At 46.3% G+C, this 14,237-nt stretch overlaps 1 protein-coding gene across 1 annotated transcript; it reads right to left on the bottom strand.

Moving 5' to 3' along the window:
- Positions 1-8,510: 8,510 nt before the first annotated feature.
- Positions 8,511-12,326, bottom strand: LOC145337320 (neuropeptides capa receptor-like). The gene is made up of 2 exons (XM_080182120.1): positions 12,290-12,326; positions 8,511-9,421 (listed from the first exon to the last, which is right to left on the bottom strand). The coding sequence occupies exons 1-2, from the start codon at positions 12,324-12,326 to the stop codon at positions 8,511-8,513; spliced, it is 948 nt and encodes a 315-aa protein (XP_080038246.1).
- Between the last annotated feature and the right edge of the window lie 1,911 nt (positions 12,327-14,237).

Here is a 14,237-nt window from a genome sequence, read left to right as displayed (position 1 = left end):
CCAAGGAAGAGGAGAGTCCTGCAGCAGAACACCAGATCAAACCTGGAGATCGAGTATACATCAGGAAGTTTCGAAGGCGTTGGAACGAACCGAAGCGAGAGGGACCGTTTGAAGTGACCAAAGTTTCTCCCACGGCGATACAAGTAGAAGGCAGTACACTGTGGTATCACTTAAACCATTGCACCAGAACGGTACCAGGGGCAGTGGAGAGAAGGGAGGTTGAAAACATCAATCATCTGGATTTGAGTAGCAGTGAGGAAGAAGTAGAACTACACGGGGGGGGATCTTGGGGAACAGAGACAGAGCCAAAACAGAGAAAAAGGAGCGGAGGATGGTGAAAGTGGTTCTGTGCATGAGCTGGCTGATGATGCAAGTGTCCAGCCTGGACTTGTTAGCCAAAGCACCAAGGGAGGGGGGGAAGGGGAAGGGGCCTCTTTCCCCACCTGGGATTTGGAAACTATTTCCCTCCGGGACTTCCTTGACCCACAGTAAAGGAAAATGGAGTGTAGAGAGCATAGAGATGCAGAATCGGGGAGGTAGGGGAATAAATCAAGTAAGACACAAGCGATCAGTGAGCACAAATACTATTTGGGAGAAAGCGCAGAGAAACAAATGGTGGAAGTGGGCTGAGTATACGGGCTGGAAGAACACTGATGGGAAAGAGTGCGTGGTATGCGCATCAGAGAGTTCCCGCATTCAAGTAATCGATATACCATGGGGATCAGGGGAATGTAGAACCTGGCAACAGAATTGGAAAAAGGAAAACTGCAGGAAAACATATACGACCTATCCGTACACTTACACTGTAGGGAACCAGACAATTACTGTACAAATGGTAAACTGCACGGGAACCTCATGCGATGATCTTTGTAAGGGGAAAATGCCAGTGTGCCAGTACCACTGCATTTTATATGCCGGAGTAGGGAATGGCACATATAACGTAGCTTCAAGGTGCCCGCAGTGGCCACGAATAACGATGGATGAGACCCCTGACCAGTGGCGGATAGACCCTGATTTACAGGTCCAAGATTGTTACTGGAGAGAGGATAGTAAGGGAACCGATTTAGGGGAATATACTGGAAGATGTGAGAGGATATGGGATGTGACTGATATTCGCAGTTTGTATGTCCCACAGAAAGGGGGAACCCCACCTCCCCCGAGGGTGCTGGATGTACAGGTAAAACAATTGGCCGACCTTTGGTGGGTCTGTGGCCCAGAGAAAGGGTTGTTGGCGCGGTTACCACCCAACTGGAAGGGATTGTGTGCCCGAGTTATGTTAGCCCAGAGCACTGTAATATTGCCAGTAGAAGAAGAAATCAAATCCCGAAAGGTTAAGAGAGCATATACCCCTGACCCTGAGGTAAAGCTGGACGCGATTGGACAGCCTCGAGGCATTCCTAATGAGTTTAAGGCAAGAAATGAGATAGCTGCTGGATTTGAATCTATTTTTGTGTGGATCACACCCAGCAAGAATACTGAATGGATTAATTACATCTACTATAATCAACAGAGGTTTATCAATCATACAAATGATGCCCTGGAGGCATTGGGAGAGCAGCTGGACGCGACTAGCAAAATGGCCTGGCAGAATCGACAGGCATTAGATTGGCTTCTGGCGGAAAAAGGAGGAGTGTGAGTTATGTTTGGGGACCAGTGTTGCACATTTATCCCTAATAACACTGACCCAGAGGGGTCATTCACACAGGCCATGAATAAGCTGAAAAATCTCAGGAGAGAGGTGAAGGAGAATGCTGGGTTCGGGCATGGGGTATGGAATTGGCTGGACAATATGTTAGGAAGATGGGGGGCCTGGTTTGCTAAAGCTGGAGTTGTGACAGCCATGACAATAACCATCCTGGGATTAATATTTTGCTGTTTTTTACCTGTCTTGAGATCCCTCCTTGCTAGATTGGCAGTGCGACAAATGGTGACACAAGTGACAGGCAACCCACGTTCGGGAGGGACAACTAAGGAATGGGGAAACATTGAACTGCCCCCGCTGGATGAATTCACAATGACCCTGGTCGAAATTGAAACCTGTCAGTTTGCGAAATAGCTGCACTAGTGGAGGATCGTTCTACAACCTCACCGATGCCTACGGAGACCGAGAGACTTAGTCTGTACACAGGAATCAGTCTTTTTCCCTTCCCTAGACAAGGGTGGGAAGGTTTTTGGCTGATGACTGGTAGGGGCAGGCAATCTGGGGGAGCAACCTAAAAATCAGGACTTTTGCTAGACAGGCCATGATAAGACTAGAATGGGGACATTAATCCCTGACCAAAGTACTGGGCTCCCCCACGTTGCCTACAAGTGTGATTAAATATGTGCATGTGAACGGGGTCAAACAGGGGGACTATCTGCGCTGGCCTTGGTAATTGGAATGAGACTAGGGGATAGTCTCAAAGGGGGGATATGTAAGGAAATTTGTACTCAATATGTAAGCATGTTAGTACTGAGAGAATTTGTACTGAATAATTGTGCCTAAACTGGGTATGAAATACGGAAGCACGGATAGTATTAGAGTGTCTTCCTTGAAGTAGAATTAGGATGGGTAATCAAGTATAGCTGATTTGTAACCTAATATAATCAAGTGTAGCAAATGTGATCAAAGCAGGAGGCCCAGAGAAGCAGTATAGCAGTTACTTACTAGCAAATGCAACCAATAGTCCCTTAGGGGACAATGGACACAACCCAGCTGTCCAGCTTGAGATTGACCGTAATAAAAAGGAAGTAATAAAGTGAGCATGTTTTCTTCACATTCAGCCTAAGTCAGCTAAACCACTATTAGTGTACAAGCAGAGTCGTAAAGATAAAAGCAAGGGATATAACCACCATGGTTTCAAGAAGAAAAGAGAGGAAACAGGGGGTGATCAATCTCAAGCAAGACAGATAAAGGGTCAGTGGGTCGTAAAAGCGAGATAAGGATCTTGAGGTATGGAGCTGACATGTGCTTAAAAAGACTGTAAGCCGATGGCTCGTTGGAGTGTTCCGGACATCCCGGCTTTATTTCTCTTGTACTGGAAAATAAAGTCTACTGCTTGGAGGATTACAACTCAGACTCTCTGTTTCAATCGGGTTAAATAAGTTGTCGTCTTGGGGAACCACGACACAATCTCCTTGTTTCCTGAACGGGTGTTGTACAATATTCCGTGGATTAGATAGAGTGTTGAACCATGAACAGAGTCATTTCCTCCCTTTCTCGCAATGCCCTCTCCCACCCTCCCCATCTCCAATCCCTCCCCCCAACTCCCAGCCTCCTCATCTCCATTCCCCCCCCGACTCCCAGCCTCCCCATCTCCACCCCCCCCCACTCCCAGCCTCCTCATCTCCATTCCCCCACCAACTCCCAGCCTCCTCGTCTCCATTCCCCCCCCACTCCCAGCCTCCCCATCTCCATTCCCCCCCCCACTCCCACTCCCAGCCTCCCCATCTCCATTCCCCCCCACTCCCAGCCTCCCCATCTCCATCCCCCCCCAACTCCCAGCCTCCCCATCTCCATTCGCCCCCAACTCCCAGCCTCCCCATCTCCATTCCCCCCCACTCCCAGCCTCCCCATCTCCATTTCCTCTCTCCCTCTCTCTCTCTCTCTCTCCTCCCCCCACTTCACCCCCGCCCCCACACCACTAGGGTTAGTTTCAAACGCTGTGATACCATTGATGGAACTGTAGTGACTTACATTGAATTTCTGTACTGGAAATATTCAGACTTGTCTCTGAGACATTCTCAGTTGTACTTTGCTTTATCGATTAATTGTGTCATTGATTCAAATGGTGCTTTCAAGGCATGTCTGGCCGGCTCTGTGAACTTTTACTGCATTTCCCCATAAAATAACGTGTTTGTGCAACAACTTCAGTTGCACAGCACATGTCCGTCTTTTCTAAACGGAAACAAAAATCCCTGACATTCCCGTGGATCCACTCCTGTTGTCATATAATACAAGAGTTCTATATTGTGCATCAGCTGCAGAGGTACAAAGGTGACACATAGGCTGAAAAGTAATATCACTGATTTCCTTCTGCTCTCCCTCTCTGGGTCACTGTTATTCCATCCTTTGTTTTGACACTTCAGACCATTGCGAACATGACTAGCGACAACAATGTGCCTGCCAGTTCAAGGGTCGCGCGACAGAATTAAATCAAATTGGAGCAATGCAGTAAAAATCGCATCATGCCAGTCTAAAGTTATCCATCTAGAGCCAGTATGTAATCTGGTCGGCGCAACATCGAGGGCCGAAGGGCCTGTACTGTGCTGTAATGTTCTATGTTCTAGTATATCAGCGTGTATATTGCAGTACCATTGTACACCGGCAAGTATCTCTATAGCTTCAAATTGAAAATACATGGCACATTTTAAAAGAACAAAATACAAGTCGTTACTCGAACAGCAGCTGCCGTTGTCTCAGCGCAGTACACCGTTTCCAAACTTTGGCAACAATGGATACAAAGCAATGAGAAGAGAAATTGAACTGGATGGAAAAATAATGTTTTGGTAGAACGGATCATGAAATTTGAGACACCACACATAGCCGTGAGACCTAAGAAGGAAGAAACTTGGGAAATAATATATGTTGATCCATCGCATTATGACCTGCATTACACTGACCAGTGGATTGGCTATTTCCATGGTGACAATGTAGCGAGCAGGTGAAAAGGCCACACATTTGTAGTGGACAGGATAACAATTGCAACCAAATTAACTGCATGAGACAGATGAAATGGGAGGTCAAACATGTAGTGTCTCTGGACAGTATGTGAAAAAGTAAGTACCTAAACACCGCTTGGTATGGGTCAGATAGTTAAACTATATTCAAAAACTTTTACAAGGATGTTGCCTGGATTGGGAGGCATGCCTTATGAAGATAGGCTGAGGGAGCTGGGACTCTTTTCCCTGGAGAGACGAAGGTTGAGAGGCGACCTGATAGAAGTTTATAAAATGTTGGGAGGAATGGATAGGGTGGATTCTCAGAGGCTATTTCCCAGGGCTGAAATGGTCGCTACGAGAGGACACAGATTTAAGGTGCGGGGAGGAAAGTACAGAAGTGATGTTAGAGGTAAGTTTTTCACTCAGAGGGTGGTGAGTGAATGGAATCGGCTGCCATCAGTGGTAGTGGAGGCGAACTCGCTGGGGTCTTTTAAAAGACTTCTGGATGAGTATATGGGATTTAATGGGATTGTGGGTTATAGATAGGTCTATAGATTGGTAGGTGTTGATGTGATCGGCGCAACTCGTGGGCCGAAGGGCCTGTTTGTGCTGTTGTGTTCTATGTTCTATGTTCTAGTGCAGCTATACACAACCTTGCTTAGGCTGGATTTGGGGCATTGTGTTCAGTCCTGGTTACCATACTGCTAGAAGGACATGGAATCATTGGGAATAGTGTAAAAGAAAGTTACCCTGATTGTTGCCTGGGTCTCCATTGTGTTGGCTATGACGAGACGTTGGATAACTTAATAATCTTTCACTGCCAGGGTGAAGGCTGAGGGGGGGACTGAGGATGATCTGCAGAATTATGAAAGCTCGGGGCAGGGTGGGCTGTCAGAGGGTTTTTTTTGCCAAGGGCAGAACCGTCAATTAAAACGAGCACAGGTTCACGCTGAGAGGGGGAAACTTGAGGTTTTGGTCGCTGCACTTGCACAAGGATATTTTGGCCTTGGAGGGAGTACAGAGGAGGTCCACTAGGCTGATACCGGAGATGAGGGGGTTGGACTATGAGGAGAGGCTGAATAGACTGGGTGTGTACTCATTGGAGTTGAGGAGGATGAGGGGGGAACTTATTGAAACGTATAAGATAATGAAGGGGATGGATAGGGTAGAGGTGGAGAAGTTCTCCCGCTCAGAAAGGACAGAAGGACTAGAGGGCACAGCCTCAAGATAATGCGGGGGGGTGGGTGGGTGCAGTTTAGATCAGAGTTGAGGAGGAACTTCTTCACTCAAAGGGTGGTGAATCTCTGGAATTCTCTGCCCGTTGAAGTGGTTGAGGCTGCCTCGCTGAATATATTTAAGTCACGGGTAGATAGATTTTTGGTCGGCAAGGGAATTAATGGTAATGGGGAGAAAGCCGGAATGTGGAACTGATCCACTTCAGATCAGCCATGATCTTATTGAATGGCGAGGCAGGCTAGAAGGGCTAGATGGCCGACTCCTGCTCCTATTTCTTATGTTCTTATGTTTAAGGGAGCGACAGGGGAGAGGTTTTTCACATAGAGATTGGTGGATGCCTTGAGCGCTGCCAGAGGACGTGTTTGAAGCCGACACAGTGATAAGATTTGTGGAGGATCTGTCTGCTCAAAGATCAACAATAATTACAGCTCAGAAACAAGCACTGAACAATTCACCCGACTGAACTAAAACCCCCGACTCTTCCCAGGACCATGTCCCTCGATTCCCCATCCTACTTCATGTACTTGTAAAAGTCACCATTGTATCTGCTTCCAGCACCTCCCCTGACAGTGGCTTCCAGGCACCCATCACTCTTTGTGTAACACATCAATTCACCTCCAACAGGGGGCAGACACGCGGTGGGTCGTGCGAGGGCTGCTCTTGGGATGTTGCTTCGAGAGTTGCCTAGTGCCTCACCTCGTTAGTGTGCGCTTAAACTGGACCAACTGACGGGCAACACGACAGCTCAGTGACTCTCACTGATTGCTGTGCAGTTACATGGATTTGGGTCGGTGTCTGAGGGAGTTTGCACATTCTCCCCGTGCTTGCGTGGGTTTTCTCCGGGTGCTCCGGGTTTCCTCCTACACCCCAAAGATGTGCTCTTAGGCTGATTGGCAGGAATAAATTGTCCCTAAATTAGTTTTCCCTCAATGTGGATGGCCATAAAAACAATAGATAAGGGCCATGGGTGGAGGGGGGGGGGGTCACTGATAATGTTAAAATGGCCTGTTTCTCCGGGCTGTGTTGTTCTTTGTTTGGCTGTACACCAATATGAAAGTACGGCTTGGTGCTCAGAGTAAACAGGGCGTTTCACTTCCCATTTGTCAAAGGCCGCAGATTTCGGACAATTCACAAAAGAATCACACTTGATGCAACAGGTGGCCTTTTATTTCACCGCGTGTTTGGGACCAGAGATGAAGAATGATCTAAAGGGAGATTCCATTTATGCATCTACATCTTTCACCTGCAAAGAGAGGAATGATCATTGTTCCCGGATGGAGACAGGGAAAACACAACATTTGGAATAGCTGCTGCAGAAAGAACGGGCCGAATGGCCTTTCCTCCCTTCCAAATCTCTGCGTCAGAGACTTTTCACTTGATTTCCTTCTCTGGGGCTCTGTATTTCTGTTGCTTGCTGCCACTTGAATTCATATCAGAAAGTGACCATTGCACTGCATTGATTTTTATTTTGGCTCTGTATTCCCATTTTGTTCTAGCATTACTGTGCAGTCTCAGTATCAGTAAGTTATTAGTATCAAAGCTGCCACAGTCAAACAGAAAGGCCACATTAACATTATTGAATGTGTTGTAAAAACGTTGATCTGTTCCTGTTCGGATGTCGATCACCAGGACACAAGGATTTGCCTTTCGATTGGAATTTGGAGTCTCTTCTCATTTTGCCAGGACTTCTCATAGAGATCAAAGCTTCCTAGTTGGGTAGCACATTTACCATCCAGGGACAGAAACACTCACATTGGACAGACAAGATGACAGGCAGACTTCAGACAGTTTTCCTTTTCTGATACACTGTGATTCGCCAAGAGGCAGGGCTAAATAGCGAATGGGATGCTGGCCTTTATAGCGAGGGGGATTGAATATAAAAGTAGGGAGGTCTTGCTGCAACTGTACAGGGCACTGGTGAGGCCGCAGCTGGAGTAGTGTGTGCAGTTTTGTTCGCCACACTTGCACAAGGGTATATTGGCCTTGGAGGGAGTGCAGAGGAGGTTTACTAGGCTGATACCGGAGATGAGGGGGTTGAGCTATGAAGAGAGACTAAAGAGACCGGGTCTGTACTCGTCGGAGTTTAGAAGGATAAGACACAGGTAGATAGGTTTCTGATAGACAGGAGAATTAAGGGGAGAAAGTGGGAAAGTGGAACAGATCCACTTCAGATCAGCCATGATCTTATTGAAAGGCGGGGCAGGCTTGAAGGGCTAAATGGCCTACTTCCGCTCCTATTTCTTATGTTCTTAATTGCTGGCAGCTCACCGATCACCCCGAGGCAGCTCACTGATTGTTGGATGTCATTCAGAGGGACGTACTGCTTAACTGTCTGAAGAATCTTTACATGAGCGGACAAATGAGTATGATTGTCTGAGGATGATGTTTGTTCCCATATCGAGTGCTGGCGATTATGACGGGTGGACAACACTCAATTCTGCAGCACCCTGTTTGACTTTCGTGGCCATTAGAATGTATTTTTCTCCCCTGTCTAATAGGCAGCGATCTCACATCATCTCTTGTCCAATTTACATTCTGCAGCAGTCATATGCTACTTGTGAGTCTCTTGGGGGTCTGGGGACAACAGTACAATTTTACCGCTCCAAAATTGCAAACAGGCATTTGGCCCGCTGTCAGATGTTCTGTTTCGTAATTCGTTGAATAATTGATGCAAACGGATATTTCAGTATGTTCTTGACCTGCTCTCTGAATTTGGACTGAACCACTGCATAAATAAATGTGTTTGTGCAACAATTCAAATTCCGTAGCATATATCCAAATTGTTGAAATGTGTACTCAGATATAGAATAATAATTGATATCTTTCCCGGTTATGGTATAATACATGAAATCTAAAACAAACAACAACCACAGAAATATGAAGCTTCCGGATATGCTGAAGAGTAAGATCATTGATTTCTTCCTGCTCTCCATCTCTCGGTCACTGTGATTCTCTCCTTTGTTCTGATTTTTCAGTCCCTGACGCACTCTACTGGCCACTATAACGTGCCTGATGGTCAGAGTGTTGAACAGCAGAATTAAAGCGAATGGGAGCAATGGAGTTAATATCGTGTCAAACCAGTCAAATGCAATCCACCCAGAATCGGTATAATAGCTTGGATTATCATAACAGAACCACGGTACATTGTCTATTATTGCACCAGGTTCAAAAGTAAAGTAGAACGGGATGTTTTTTAAACAGAGCAAAGTGCAGGTCACTGCAACAACCAGAGCTGCTGTTTTCAAGGTGCAGTATTTTGTTCTCACTTGCTGACAGCAAATGGCCACAAATCGATCTAAAGAAAATGTGATGGTGCACCAGACAGAACAGTCTATGGCTGCACGCCGCAGGACATAGGTGACGGTGCACACAGGGGTGATGTCCAGGAAACACTGTGGGAAATAATAGAAATTCACCTGAAATAGTATGACCTCTGTGAAAATGACCAATAGATCCGCGAATGCCATGGCCACCAGATAGCAAGTGGTGCAGTTAGAGAGGCCACATTTTCCTCGGGACAAGACCACAATTCCCAGTAAATTGACTGTCAGAGAAAAAGAGAAAAGAATGATAATTACTACGCAAACAAACCCTGGTCCTGACCTCCAACAGGTAAAGATGGAATTTAAGATCAACCGTGTGTTATTTGTTTTTCATCTTCAAACTGGCATCAATGTAATCTCCTAGCTGACCTATCCCGCTTTTATCACTATCAGAACAACGATACGGCAGGCAATGAGGGGAGATCTCACTGAGACGTATGAGATGACGAATGGGATGGATAGGATAGAGGTGGAGAGACTCTTCCCGCTCAGAAAGGACAGTAGCACTAGAGGGCACAGCCTCAAGATAAAGGGGGGTGGGGGGGGTTTAGAACGGAGTTGAGGAGGAACTTCTTCACTCAAAGGGTGGTGAATCTCTGGAATTCTCTGCCCGTTGAAGTGGTGGAGGCTGCCTCGCTAAGTATTTTTAAGACGCGGGTTAATAGGTTTTTGATAAGCGAGGGGATTAAGGGTTATGGGGAGAGGGCGGGAATGTGGAACTGAGACACGACAGATCAGCCATGATCTTATTGAATGGCGGGGCAGGCTCGAAGGGCTAGATGGCCTACTCCTGCTCCTATTTCTTATGTTCTTATGTTCTTATGTCCTGCTTCCAGGGCGTTGGTGCTCACTCCCCTGTCCCCCCCAGGATTCTCCTACTCAATCTGTGATGTAGATTTCAGTTTGAAGAGTGGGTTTCCCCATCATTAAAAAAAACACCTGGGATGAGCTATGGGAATTGCCGTGATGCCCAGAGCCAGCCCCAAGAGAAAAGGACAGTCCAGCAGACCGGCCCCCATCCAGAATAGAATGCTGCTTGGGAATACTGGCTGAAATTTTCAGGATCTGATGTATTCCATGGCCATTGCTCCCAGAATCAGATGCTTTCCTGTTTTGTACATGCTGAATTTCACAACACCTAACATCAAACCCAAGTCTAGTTATAAACACCGTAACCCTCAGATTAGGCGATCTCACCAAACCAGATCTCCACTGAATTAAATGGCTACACAGAACAAACTTATTCACATGTCAGGTTCTACCATCGAACACGCAATATCCTGACCTTTCCCTCCAAAGAATCGCAAGAACATTTCACTGAGCATTCCACTGCTGTTGATCCCCACTTCTGTTATAAAGACTGCAGGAACGGGAAACTTTATCCCTGACTGGAAGAAAACTTGTCACCCCTTAGATCAGGACACATCGTAAGTTTCCCGATCGTATCTAAGATCAGGCATGCCACAGCCATGCTGCCCTGAGACACACATTAGGAGAGAAGAGCAGAACCGCGGTGACTGAACTAAACATTCCTCCCCCTCATTTCTCCTGCCTGGAAAGGGTGAAATACCCTCTCCCTCATCCTTGCTCAATGATTCAGGCAACCATTCCACGTTTATAAGACCCTTGTCAGGCCTCATTTGGAGTACTGTGCGCAGTTCTGGTTGCCTCACTATAGGAAGGACGTAGAAGCTATTGAAAGGGTACAGAGGAGATTTACAAGGATGTTGCCTGGACTGGGAGGCATGCCTTATGAAGTTAGGTTGAGGGAGCTGGGTCTCTTTTCCCTGGAGAGATGAAGGTTGAGAGGCGACCTGATAGAGGTTTATAAAATGTTGAGAGGAATAGATAGGGTGGATTCTCAGAGGCTATTTCCCCGGGTTGAAATGGTCGCTACGAGAGGACACAGATTTAAGGTGCGGGGAGGAAAGTGCAGAAGTGATGTTCGGGGTAAGTTTTTCACTCAGAGGGTGGTGAGTGAATGGAATCGGCTGCCGTCAGTGGTGGTGGAGGCAAACTCGCTGGGGTCTTTTAAAAGACTTCTGGATGAGTATATGGGGTTTTATGGGATTGGGGGTCATAGATAGGTCTATAGATTGGTAGGTGTTGATGGTGAGCAAATGATTCAATAAGTGATGTGCATCAATTTTATTCCAACTAAATATTTGAGAATGTAACAGAAATTACTTGGAAAAAGAATGCCTTTTTTTTTAATCTTGGTGAATGGCGTTCCTGAACATATTCGATTCAGCCATCTCATTCTTTTTGACAGAACTGCTTTTCCAACATTGAATAAGACAGCATTCTTATACAAAATAGAGATTAGCAATGCAAGGGCATTTTTCAGAATGCAAATTTGTCGCGAGTGATGTTCTAAAAGGATCAAAGCTGAGACCTCTGTTGTTTTTTAGTATATATAAATGATCTGGAGGAAAATGTGAGTGATCTGATTGGTAAGTTTGCCGATGACATGAAGTTTGGTGGAGTTGCTGATAGTTCCGGGGATTCTCAGAGGATAGAACAAGGTATAGATAGATTGGGGACTTGGCACAAGAATGGCAGATGGAGATTAAACCGGTCAAACGTGAGGTGGTGCATTTTGGAGAATCAAATAGAAGTCAAATGCTGTCAATGGCAGAACCATTAGGAACTCTAACATGCAGAGGGATGTGGGTGTGCAGAAACCTGCCAGAGTCAGTATTAGAGGCGGGTTGTCTTGGAAACAGCATTTGGAAAGTTACATGGTAAAGAGGCATACGGACTGAATGCGGCAAGTTGGAGTAGCATAGTGGTTAATAAAGGACAGGATGGACAAGTTGGGCGGAAGGACCTGGAAGCCTCTCTAACTCTGTGACATAACAATATGTCTAAAGCAGAGAATGAATGTTCCTAAACATTCCCAAACTCACATTAATGTACGATGCAACTTCTTAGCAATCTGGTGATAGGGGGAATAAGGCTGTTTTGTGTGTCGAACCCTTCAATCAAGCAAAGAACATCAACTAATCTAAATAATTTGTGGCATGCCACGAAATGGACAAATTATCACAAATTGATATTCCAATGGCAATGCTTTTCACCTCTGGTACTTGTGCACTCTCTATGTGAGTCGAATGAACGAGACATCGCGTTTTCAAACTACCAGAGAAAGTGTGTGCGAACAAATAGCACTCTGAACCATAGAACCCTACAATGGGGGTACCATAAGCGTAGACATGGGTCAAGGGTGGAGGAGGGAAAACACATTGTTAAGATGGCAGCGCGGGCTCGTTGGGCCGAATGGCCTGTTTCCCGTGCTGTGTTGTTCTTTAGTGCAGAAACAGGCCCCTCGAGTCTGCACCAACCCCAATCCCACCCAGGCCCTACCCCCAAATCCCTACATGTTGTACCCACTCATCCCTCTAACCTAGACATCCGAGTACACTAGGGGGCAATTTTTAACATGACCAATCAACCTGACCCACACACCTTTGGACTGGGGGAGGAAACCCACACAGACACGAGGAGAATGTGCAAACTCCACACAGACAGTGACCCGAGCACGGGGATCGAATCCAGGACCCTGGAGCTGTGAAATAGCAGTGCTAACCCATTGTGCTACCGTGCCGCCCCAGGTAGCACAGCAGCTCTGCTTTTGTTTCATTCACAAAACTAAGCCTTGGCACGGAATTTGTTTAAATTTAGAGAACCATTGTGTTGGAACAAAGCGAGCTTGAAATAAGATCGAGAGAGAGAGATACTCCTCCGAAAGGCAGTGACTGAAACGGGTCAGTGAGATTATTAGTTCAGGGGAACAAGTAAACAGAGGCAGCAAATCAGCTGACCAAGGGCACACCCATTCAAACAAATCATTTGTGTTTCATCAAAATAATTGCAGAAGTAACGGGACGAGATTTAACCATTATAGAATGTTGAGTGTACTGTGCACAGCTTTACTCTCCAAATTTACAAATTGACACAGTTTACATATGGAAGAACTTAACATAGAAAATAGAACCCTACAGTGCAGAAACAGGCCCTCTGGCCCATTGCGTCTTCACCGATCGCAATCCCACCCAGGCCCTACCCACCCCTCCCCCCAGCCCCCTTCCCCCACCCCCCACCCACCCAGCCCCCTCCCCCTCCCCCTCCCCCAATATCCCTACACATTTTACCCGCTAATCCCTCTAACCTACACATCCCTGGACACTAAGGGGCAATTTCTTAACATGGCCAATCAACCTAACCTGCACATCTTTGGACTGTGGGAGGAAACCGGAGCACCCGGAGGAAACCCACGCAGACACGAGGAGAATGTGCAAACTCCGCACAGGCAGTGATCCGAGCCGGGAATCGAGCCCAGGTCCCTGGAGCTCTGAAGCAGCACTGCTAACCCACGGTGCCACCGTGCCACCAAAGACAGGTGTTTTACGACTATAATGTAAACCAATTGCCCCATGGTGTCAGTACCACCTCATATTATGTTTTAATCTCGTTCCCTGGAATTTGTCCCATTCGCTTGCAGTTTGTTTCTATTTATGTAATCATGTGATCTCCTCTAGAATGTGTCGATTGAATCTGCCTCTCCCTCAATTCCAGGGTGTGCAATCCAGACCGGAATAACTCATTGCATGCAACCTAATTCCTTTACTGGAGAAGGTGGAATTATAGTCACCAAAATAATAACAGTGAGTTTCCAATTATTTCACCATTAATAGATTTATTTTGTGCTATCAGCCTGGTCTCAACATTATGAACTCTCAATGTTTCTGTTCCTCAGTTATTGGTGACCCTTCACAAAGTGGAACACTCCGATGAGCGAAGGACAGAGCTCCTGTTCACATGTTAAATAGACTGTGAATCGCAGATCAAAGCTAATCCGTTAAAATACAAATCAGTAACTGAAGTTAGCTAACTGAAGTAAGTCCAACAATAATCCGGGAGGAGAAAAGACATAATTAAATTCAACACTCATGGCTCATTCAGAACTGAGTTGGGGAAGGCAATTAATTAACATTAAACCAAATAAGAACATAAGGAATAGGAGCAGGAGTAGGC

The sequence above is a fragment of the Carcharhinus amblyrhynchos genome, unplaced genomic scaffold (assembly GCF_965287045.1).
Source record: "Carcharhinus amblyrhynchos unplaced genomic scaffold, sCarAmb.v2.hapA scaffold_46, whole genome shotgun sequence".
Classification (NCBI taxonomy): Eukaryota; Metazoa; Chordata; class Chondrichthyes; order Carcharhiniformes; family Carcharhinidae; genus Carcharhinus; species Carcharhinus amblyrhynchos.
The sequence above is the reverse complement of the archived record's forward strand: the minus strand, read 5'-3'. Positions and strand labels throughout refer to the sequence as shown.

Bases quoted from the DNA above. Each gene is read 5' to 3' on its own strand.
- LOC145337320 (XM_080182120.1), bottom strand. From the start codon at position 12,326: ATGTCTCGTTCATTCGACTCACATAGAGAGTGCACAA. The intron at 9,422-12,289 runs GTACCAGAGGTG...TTTCTCTGACAG, and splicing joins CTCACATAGAGAGTGCACAA to TCAATTTACTGGGAATTGTG.